At 35.1% G+C, this 10,940-nt stretch overlaps 1 protein-coding gene across 4 annotated transcripts; it reads left to right on the top strand.

Moving 5' to 3' along the window:
* The first annotated feature begins 2,547 nt into the window (after positions 1–2,547).
* LOC116194679 (peptide chain release factor 1) lies at positions 2,548–9,707 on the top strand. Of its 4 annotated transcripts, none has more exons than XM_031523549.1 (8): positions 2,548–2,918; positions 4,407–4,936; positions 5,643–5,767; positions 6,573–6,643; positions 7,126–7,207; positions 7,437–7,533; positions 7,618–7,667; positions 9,405–9,707. In XM_031523549.1, exons 2-6 carry the CDS (start codon positions 4,495–4,497, stop codon positions 7,458–7,460), a joined length of 744 nt encoding a protein of 247 aa, XP_031379409.1. In that variant the 5' UTR covers positions 2,548–2,918; positions 4,407–4,494; the 3' UTR covers positions 7,461–7,533; positions 7,618–7,667; positions 9,405–9,707. The 4 variants fall into 4 exon arrangements, with proteins under 4 accessions (XP_031379409.1, XP_031379408.1, XP_031379411.1 ...); XM_031523548.1 differs by having other exon boundaries at positions 2,553–2,896; XM_031523550.1 differs by having other exon boundaries at positions 2,557–2,896; positions 7,454–7,533.
* The last annotated feature ends 1,233 nt before the right edge of the window (positions 9,708–10,940 follow it).

Raw genomic sequence — 10,940 nt, 5'->3', positions numbered from 1 at the left:
GCTTGGTTTCGTCATGTCGCACTTTAGCATTCTCCTATGCTTGACACGTGGCATTCAAGACTTTTCATATTTTCAACACATTGGCATATTAACAAATTACAATTAAACACTTTATACGTCGACATACAAAAATTACAAATAAATTATTTAAAGATTGTTTAATGAAAAGTAATGAATTACTAATATTATAAAAAAAGGTTATATATAACTGTGAAAAATTATATAATTGTGAAAAATTATTTTTTTGGCACGTCGATAGATTAATTACAAGGCCAAAACAATTGCTTTAATTTTAATACGAAAAATACACATGGCAAAAAAAATATATTTAATTAAATGAAAAAATTAATTTAATTGAATCAATATATAATATATAATGGCAGGAAAACTTCGTCACGTTCCGCAATGTGGCACTCAAGCCTCCTCCTATGCTTGACACATGGCATTCGGGGCTCTTATATTCTTGACACATTACTCCACCATGTATTTCATGTGTTAGCCTCCGCCACGAGTCAACTAAGTGGCATCGAAGACTTTTCATATTCTCGATACATTGGCATATTAGCAAATTACAATTAAACTCTTGATACATAGACATATTAAAATAACAAATAAATTACTAAAAGATTGTTTTATAAAAAATAATAGAATACTAATATTATAAAAAAGAATATATATAATTGTGGAAATTTTTTTGACACATTGAAGATTAATTACAAGGCCAAAACAATTGCTTTAATTTTAATACGAAAAATACACATGGCAAAAAAAAATTACACGAAAAAAATAATTTAATCAAATCAATATATAATATATAATAGTAGGAACATTTTGCTTGGTCCCGACATGCGGCACTCAAACCTTCTCCTATACTTGACACATGGCATTCGAGGCCTTATATCCTTGACACATTACTCCACTAAGTTCTACCATGTGTCAGCCTAAGCCATGTGCCAATTACAATTACGTGCCAATTTAATTGAATTAATATATAATATTTAATGGTAGGAAAACTTCGTCATGTTTCTCAATGTGGCACTCAAGCCTTCTCCTATGCTTGACACGTGGCATTCGAGGCTCTCATATCCTTGACACATTGCTCTACCAGGTTCTGCCATGCGTCAACCTCCACCATGTGTCAACTATGTGGCATACTTCTCATATTCTCGACACATTGGCATATTAACAAATTATAATTAAACTCTTGATTCATCGACATATTAAAAAAGATTATATACAATTGTGGAAAATTATTTTTTTGACGCATTGATAGTTTAATTACAGGGACAAAATAATTGCTTTAATTTTAATATGAAAAATATACATGGAAAAAATATAAATTTAATTAAATGAAAAATTAATTTAATCGAATTGTTAGAATTGTGTAGTACATTGAAATTCATATAAGAGTAAATTGAAAAAATATATTTTAATAAAAAATAATTTCGATCATATTTAACTTTTTAATCAATATATAATATATAATGACATGATTATTTCACCAGGTTCCTCTATGTGGCACTCAAGCTTTATCATATGCTTAATAGGTGGCATTATTACTATTTATTACTAAAAAGTGTCCAATAAACTAATTATTACTAAAAAGTGTCCTTTTATGTTTGATTTTATTACATATAAGTAAGTAAAACAAAATCGTGATTATTTGTTATACTTAATTATCCATACATGCATTGAAATTTCAGCATTACTAATGAAAAAAAAATGCTCGCAACATAGGATAAGAAAATTAGCACCTTGTGTGGTTTTAGAGTTTGCTTCACTTATTTTCAAACCAACAACATAATTATTACATTTATTTTTTTCTTCAATTTTTTTAACCATTCAAGTCAATTTTTAATATTAAATTTTCTCAACTATTTATTACTTTTCTCACAATTCAATAAAAACAATCATTACTTTCTCTTAATGAATTTAACACTTTTTTTTTATAATTTAACAATACAATTATTACAATCTAATTATATATATATATATATATAGTAAATTACACTGGTGGTTCAAAAAGTTTTAATAATATATCAGGTTGATCCAAAAAGTTTTTTTTTGCTACTTGATGGTATAAACTATTTCAAAATTTTAACATGATAGTACAAACCGTTATATCACCATTGACGCCGTCAAGCGAAACTGATGTGGCCGAAACATGGCTCTGATATGTTTTTAGGAGTTGGTGGAACGTTACATAATGTTTCAAATTCTTTTGAAGTTGTCACTTAATTGTCTAAAATGTTTTACAGATGTAACATAATGGTACAAAATAGTTCTTTAATTAACTTAAAGGTCCACCTATGTCAATGGCGAGATGACGATGTTAATGGCGAGATAACGGTTTGTACTATCATGTTACAATTTTGAAACATTTTATATCATCAAATAGCAAAAAAAACTTTTTGAATCAACCTGATACATTATTAAAATTTTTTGGACCACCAGTGTAATTTACTTATATATATATATATATATATATATATAGAAAGTTAGAATAGAGGTGTCAAACAGGGCTTAGATTACCTAAATGATGTTACTAAAATTTGAATTAGAAAAATTTCACCCAGAAAGAAAAAGAAAAAAAGAAACAGAAAATCAGACCAGCTCCCCTCATCGACGATCGTCAGCCCCTGACGAGATCTTCCCCCGACTGAAGCGGCGATCATTGCTGCTCCCGAGAGCATTTCTGCTCCTACTCCACTGCGGCGTGCTGTTCGTTCGCGCTACCCCGCCACCAGCTTCTGCTCCACCCCCATCGCCACCAGCTGCTGTTCCTGCCTCTTACTCCATCTCAACCAGCTACTGCTGCTCCAGAGAGAATTGAAAATCGCCACAAATTTCTTCAATTTCGAGGGAAACTGTAGACTGGGGATTTCGCTCAATTTCGGTACTAACCTGACTCCTCTGAGGTCTCTCCTTTGGCTTGGCCTTCTCGGGTTTCTATGTCATATTGACTGAAATTTGGGTATTTTTGCTATATTGGAGTTGGGTCAGTGAGTTCTTTGTGGGAAAGGGATTGACTCATTATCAGTATGTATGATCTCAAGAGGAAAGATTTGATTTTTCGTGTCTCCGTTTTCACTGCCTCATTGTTTTACTCGATTTCTTGGCTAACAGCGCACGAGAGATATTGACAGTGACAAAAAAAGGAACACATTTTATTTAGTGGAATGTTTGGTCAGTCACTGCTGCTGAGCAGATTGGGTTTGGCTTTTCCTTTATAATCTGTGTTCGATTGTTGCTTACTCTATGTTCGGCTGCATTCAGTGCGTGTTGTGTGACATGGAATAGTTCTTCATGCTGCCGTATTCGCTGGGAAAGAACTTAACTCTGTCAAGTGTACAAATTAGATAGATATGAATGCGATATCTCTGGCGTGACTGTCTTTAGTTTGAGGACATTTAGGAAACTTTTACCAGAGAAGGTGCAATTTATCCCCACCCCACAGGTTCCACACAGGTACCTGGAACTTGTGGTGTAATCCAGGTACTGGGTTGGTTCGATTTAAAACCTAGGAATCGGTCATATACGGGGTATGGTCAAGGTACCTGGACAAAAGACACCCTTTCTAATATGATGTCGTCGCTGAAATGTAGCTTCTGTTCTTAGCATTGTATGCTGCAGATGTTAAAAATTGTGGGTGGTAGATACTGAATCGTTATCTTGCTGGTTGGGAGTAAAAGGCGAAACTGAATCTTTTGTTTATATTTATAATTTATATATAAACTGTAGCTAGATGGAAAGTTATTCGTGTACATGTTTTTGATTTTTGGTGTATATATTTGCATATTCTTGATTAGCTTATCTGGACATACAGTTTGTGAATTTGTAAATACCTTTCTGCAGGTACAACGTACAAGAATATTTAATAATGCCTCGAGTATCACAAAATTTTTAGATGGAAAGAGTGAAAATGATGGTTTTTGAAATATCTAGTGCTGACAGTTGAAGATTTTAGATTAAATGGCTTAATGACCGTCTTATATATCCAAATGTAAAGATTAAATATACATGAATTTGGTGCTATTGTATAGAGTTGGAAGCAAGGGAAATCAGTTCGAAAATTTTATAGTGAGTTTTAGGGATTTGCCACAAAGAGAGAAACGGGGCAAACAAAGAGAAATGGAGAAATAGCGAAACATTGGGAAAAGATGCTAACAAATGAGCTCGTCGGCAAACACTTAAAAATTGCAGTGAGAGAAACAGAGATTTAGTGGTAGCTTATCAAGATATTCATGTCATTATCAAGAAATAATATAATAAAAATTGAAGTGTTGAAAGTAAAGAATCTTGTGGTTGCCTAAAATAATTGACATTCATACTGCTTATATTTTTATATGGAGCTGTGAAGACTGTATGGGGATTCTTGATGAGTATCTATTGTTTGGAGTGAGCAGGCCGAGCACAAAGTCATCTTCACTGGTACAGACTGTTTTCAGAAGAAGACCGGCAGGGAGAGGAAGCAGAAGGTGGCAAAAGTTGGGGATGGGTGTCCAATTATTATGGAGATCATTGTCATCTGGCAGAGGGATTTTGAATATCTCGAGAATCCTCGTACCAACTTCCGAATGTCCGTGCTCTCTGCAGGCAACATGGAGAGGAGAGAAAATAAAAAGGGCACACAGCTTCTCATGGAACATGCGCAACAGAAGTCTGAATATTACCACTGCTTCTGGTTCAAAAGATCAGAGCAGCATTAGTAGCAGGAACTACTTGGAGTTGGCTGATGAAGAGCTAATGAAGCAGTGTGAGATGAGCACATTCCGGACATCGGGGCCTGGGGGTCAACACCGCAACAAACGCGATTCAGCTGTCCGTCTTAAGCACCTTCCAACAGGCATCACTGCTCAAGCTTCTGAGGACAGGTCCCAGCACAAAAATCGTGCCTCTGCTCTTTCCCGCCTTCGTACCCGCTTGGCTCGGAAAGGTTTCTCAGCAATTCATTACCTCCTGCCGCTTCATCCTTTGTTTATTTATTTATTTTCCCTCCGTTGGGCGAATTTTGGAAAGAATCATCAATAAGGAGGCTCCATAAAAGTGTAGCCTCCAACCACATTTGATGCATGTCTTGGCATGGGTTGGGTGACTTGTTATACAATCAGATGATTTGTTGTTTTTGAACATAAATTTTACAGCTTAGATAACCGTTTAAATTTGGTCCTGTTTATTTTAACTGTGAGCTCATCAGAAGTTATTTGTTTATTTTCTTTTTTGGGAAGGGCCAAGGGGGTGGGGGCCAGGCGGGATTTGCGCTGGGGTGTGTTTTAGTTTGGTACCATAAACCTCGTAAATTACCTCTCCGGACACACTCTTTTCCTCTCTTTCTCTGCTTCATAATTTCCCCAAGACATTTTTTAATGAACTCTGAATAAATAAAGTTTGACCAACGAGCCCCCACTTCTACAGAACTTTTTATCTAAATGGTAAATTACATAGTTAATTTAATACCTGCTTTAATAATAAGCTTGTTATAAATCAGGTGACTTGCTCTTTGGAGCATAAGCAAAAGTTGCTTTTTGATGAAGCTGCTTATCATGACCAAGAGTTCTTCCCTTTGATATCTCAACTTGTTTCTTTTTCATGAATTTAATTATTAATTTCTGGTGGTTAAGTCTGCTGATTTTTCGGGCCAGTTAGGAACACCGTGGAACTTGATGCGTATTCACCACCCCCGGAACTTCTTCAAATACTTCCTGCCAAGTCCACCTTAAAAGACTCCGGCCCCCAAATTGGACCCAACAACCCCAAGTTTAATGCGGTATGCCATTCATTTGTTAATAGGAATAAGTGCTCTCAGTCTCCTTTATGGAAGAGCGGGATGCCTTTTCTCTCCACTTTATTTCCTTTAGCTATTTGAAAAGACAAATAAATTGTCCTAGAGCAAATATTGCATTATCTTTTAGTAACCCCGATTCATTGATAGATAAGATCATGGATCATGGATGGAAGTCTACAGGATGTTCACACGCATATACAAGTTAATTTGTATATATTGTTGAATAACAGCTTTCAGTTATCGATCTGTTATTTATATAGAATTTGTTTGATTAAGAGTTGATGATGATAAATCAAGATCTGACCATGACTGACATCAAATAGACGTCAAGCAGAAAGAAAGCTTATGGAGTCTCTTCTCAAACTATTTAACCACCATCAATACCCATCCTAACATTGGATGCTTTGGTTTTCTATTATCCCTTCCCCATTGACAGTTACTAATGTATTTGATATAGCCAATAGCCATCATCTCTGTAACGTGCTTCTCTAGTTGATATTGCTGTTATTCAAGTGTACTTAATGAACTTATGAGGGAGCCTCAACACCAGATATATTTGTGAAACCACATCTATCAAAAAAATAAAAAATAAAAAATAAATAAAGAAATTGTGAAACCACAAAGGGATGAAAATTTTTGTCCAAGACACCCGCTTATTACATAGTTTTGTCATTTTGTTTAATGCTCTTGCCTGAACATCCTGGCTGAGCAAACAAAACATGTAAATTATTCTCTGTTGCTTTTATATGAGATACTGGAATCATACAAGTGCCTTTTGTTTTCATAGGGAATGCAAGCCTTGTTAGATCTCCTATATGCAGTTGAAGGTTCTGTATCTGATGCTGCAAGTATGCTTGGGTATAAATCTCCTCCCACCTGTTTTAACACTCCAACCCGAAAAAACAGGGAAATACACTTTTAGATATCTTATGCTTCAATTTTGAGCTATATACACCCCAGTGACCTGCAAACTGGGTGAGAGGCTGTAGGCATGCCCTGAGGGATTTATGGCGTTCAGTGGGGGTAACCCCCTGAAGGGAGGTGGGCAGTCAGCCACTGCATCTTTGCCCCTTGGGTCTGGTTTAAATACTTCACTGCTCTTGAAAAATGGGGCAAAGCACTCCTTGGGCCGTGATTCACAGAAAGGTGTTAAGTTCTATTATCATCCAATAGCTGATGCACCTAGTTGGCACATAAGTTTTATTGCAAATTTAAGCTGTGCTGTTGTTGGGAGAATTGAAGTGGATGGGTGTAATTTGTTATGAAAGGGTATTTTGGAATTGTGTGCTAGTAACAGTACTCTCTAGATCCATTGCTGATGCGTGTTGTTGAAATCGCAGCCTAAGCACTGGGGCATTGTCTCGTCTAATCCTATCTGATGATTCTCTTCGGATGGAAGTAAATGAGCTAAGAGCTTCTAAGGTAAGGTCTTTCATTAGTTATACTCTCAAAAGCTTTTGAAATCTAACGAAAATAACATGTATTACCTAGCAAAAGGAAATGTAACATGTCCTCACTTTTATGTTATTAAATCATAACCCCATAAGCCATCAGGCGGGAATTTGTGGAAACCATCTATATATATTTTTTTGGTGGTGGCCATCACCTCTTTTGTAAGTTTTTACCTTGCCACAACTGATGTTTAAAGCAGTTGGGCATCCATTGCAGGGGATGAAGCCTCTCAAGTAGGATCCCCCCTCTCTGTACTGTTTGGGTGGTGGAATATCTTTCTATACTTCTATAGTTCTGTAAGTATGCTATAATTAAATTTCTGTACCTTGGAGTTCCTCAACTCTTACAGTTATTTTTTGTTTATGTGAATTTTTCTGCAGAGAAGTGCGATGGCTGGCATCCTTTAAACAATTGGGAGCATATGGCATAGGTAAAGAATTACATTTCCCAGAGTTTAGAATTTGTGGAATGGGTCTGGAGTAATACATTGAATTACTAGGGAATGAATGAAAAGGCACCTATGAGGTTTGGAGCTTGATAACTTTGCAAGACACTGTTTAGGGTAATCCTTTTTTTCAAGCCGTTGAGCACTTTTACATTAGATTTCTAACGACATGAGGATTTCCAAAACCGAGGCCAGATGATGGAATTGCAACATTTTCAAATGACCATGTCATGACTGAGATGATAACTTGCATCTAGGCAAATTCCTTGCTAGAAAAATCATGGTCCCTGTCCTAGTTCTCAGGCACAAATTTTGTCGACCTCTGATGCTTGAATGAGCCTTTTGGAGTACTGGCTTAAGAAGACATATTGTTCAAATTAGATCTGTACTGTAAGAGTGAATTTGCTTCAGTGGCTAATTTCACTGCACAGGGAAACTGAACCTCGTATGACTGATAGCCACCAATTAGGTCCGTCACATGCACATGGACTGCGCTGAAACTCATCTCTAACTTTGATTTATTATCTGTTAAGACTTTGAAGGAAGCATTCTTCCTTAACTTCATTAAGTATTAATGTTTTTTGGCATGTTGATTAGTTCGAGTCGTAGGAGAAGCCAGGCTGGCATGTTTTAGCCTTGTCAATCGAGTGTTAGGATGTGGATCTTCTGATATATTTTAATGGATATTAGGCTTTAATTGGAGTTGAGTCAGTCGGTAAATGGCCGGTGTTTACTTGGTATATGAACTTAATGGGACATGAACATTGGGATAACTGTAATAACGATTGTCTTCGGGGAGTTTGATGAGAATACTCCTCTCACTAGAGTAGGTATTGATCAGGGATTCGGGGAGTATTACCTTGTGGATTGGTTTCTAAAACTGTTATAGCTTGTTTGGACACAAGCCAAATGGAGTGAGAGCTGAAAGGGAGGGGAAGGGTTAGAGACTTGCCTACCTCTGCTAGCAATTGTACAAAACATCCTGTTTGGCATGATTATAATGCGTTCTGCATATCCAATTGCAAGCCCCCTCCTTATGGGTATAACTTTCTATTTTATGTGTCTGTTCATATGTATTATATTCTTCTTAAAGGTTAGTTCTTGTATAGCATGAAAATGTTGTACATGAAACCAATCAGATATAGTCTGTAACATGATCGTCGTGTCTGATTATCCTTCTGAAAATCCTACCTATATTTTGCCCCACTGGTGGTTCTCTTCAAATATTTCATTGTTGCCCCCATTGTGACCGTTCCTCGTGAAGAATGTTGATAATATGACCATCATTCCAAATCAACATGGATAATTGTGACCAGACCCCTTCGTGACCATTGATCATGACCATTCCCTTTCGTGGCAGGGATAACAATTATCTTTCCCCTTTGCATTGAGATAACTACGACCATTCTCCGCTCTCGCGGGGATAAGCATAATGTTTTCTATAATGGGACTCTGGACATTACTTCCAAATGCTTGTTTGTTTCTGCTTTAAATGACAGTTCATGCGGTGGCCATATGTACTGATTCCTGCCGTCTTGTTTAAAACTTGTATAACATGGTTGAATTTCCATTTAGTTACGTTGAGGAGTTATTTGGGTAAAGATATTTCTGCATGATATGCACTAAATCATCTATATTATGATAACAGTTGCACCGCATGTCTGATTTGTCTTAGACTGTTACTTACTTGGTTAACAAGCTCTCCCTCTTTCTGTTTTGCAGATGTAGGAGATATAGCAGAGTTGGAGGAGGGTTGGACGAGTGGGACGATTGAGATTGATATGCGAGTTTCGATGTTTGTACTTCTTTAATAGCTCGGAGTTGGAACTTTTCTCTTGTTCTACCATTGGGTTGCACTTCCACTGGCCCTTGCTTAGAGTGTCTCCCCTGCACTGCCTGATCATTTCCATCTCCCTTTCCCATGCAGTTTTCTCTATCCTTTTTCATATAAAAATAATGAATATACTAGAAGTAGATCTGCGACACTCGAAGATTGTTAAATTAATATTTCATTCTTTCATTCAATTTGTACAATGCGGTGTAAGTTTTTTTTTTCTTTGGGTCAAAATCGACGCTAACTACAACTTGGAGCAATACCCAACTTTGTCGGAGTATACGAAATTTGACAGTCACACACAAATTAATCAAACATAAAAATTGAAAATTGAAATAGAATATGGAGGGAAGGGTAGTCATGAACGTAACAAATAGTAGAGTAATAAAAAAAGGTCAACTTTTAGGAGGAAACTAGGTGGTGTTTTTAATTACCTTTTCTTAATTCATAGTATAAAATCCTATTTATTTGTGTGATATATAATTGCTAATTTTGTATTGTGTCTCCTTCCCTTCGAGCTCTCTCTTTAGGTTCTTCTTTCCCTTCAAACTTATCGTGTCCTTATTCTTTGTAAGCTTATGGTTATACGTAATTTGTCATTTTAGTTTTAGTAATCGCATGTATACATAAATAGAATAGTTGAACAGTTTTAATTTTTAATCTAAATTCATATAATTAAGTGTATATTGTTTGAGCAACTATTCAGTGTTGGACTTTATGAGTCAATGTTGGGGTAAGCTAATTATAAAATATGTAAGTTAAGTTACATGACTATACTATTACTGCAAATTCTTCTTCTGTTTTTTTCATTATAATTATATATGTTGATCACACTTTTATTGGGGTGTTAATATCTATATCAAGTTTTTGAATTTAAAATATAAAAATAAATTACTCGGTATTAATTATTATTATTATCCTCATCATCATCATCTTTGCTAAGGAACTATTTTATCCTGTTAATTCAAAAAGACATTTTTTCAAACATATACTTAACATATTATCAAATTTTTTAGTTTTTTCCCCATATATGAATTATTTCATTCTTTGCCTCAAATTAATATATATTATTATACCGTACATATTTTTTTTATAATTTAATAATGTCAAACTAAGATATTCATGCAAATTATTTCCCTATTATTAAATCCAAAAATTCCCTTCCTATCCATTAAAATATTCCATTCTAATATATAATAATAATAACAACAACAACAACAAACCACATCTATATATTATATATTTTACAATACTTCTACTTTCCTTAATAGTTAAATAAAAAAATATTATGAATAAATTCAATCAGAATAACCTATATGAGAATATTTTCTTCATAAATATATAAAAAATTTCCTAATATAAATAAGGGAAAACTACAATTTTCATCATTTACCTTTGCCGATTTTTCTATTTTCATTCTTTGT

The sequence above is a fragment of the Punica granatum genome, chromosome 2 (genome assembly GCF_007655135.1).
Source record: "Punica granatum isolate Tunisia-2019 chromosome 2, ASM765513v2, whole genome shotgun sequence".
Classification (NCBI taxonomy): domain Eukaryota; kingdom Viridiplantae; phylum Streptophyta; class Magnoliopsida; order Myrtales; family Lythraceae; genus Punica; species Punica granatum.
The sequence above is the reverse complement of the archived record's forward strand: the minus strand, read 5'-3'. Positions and strand labels throughout refer to the sequence as shown.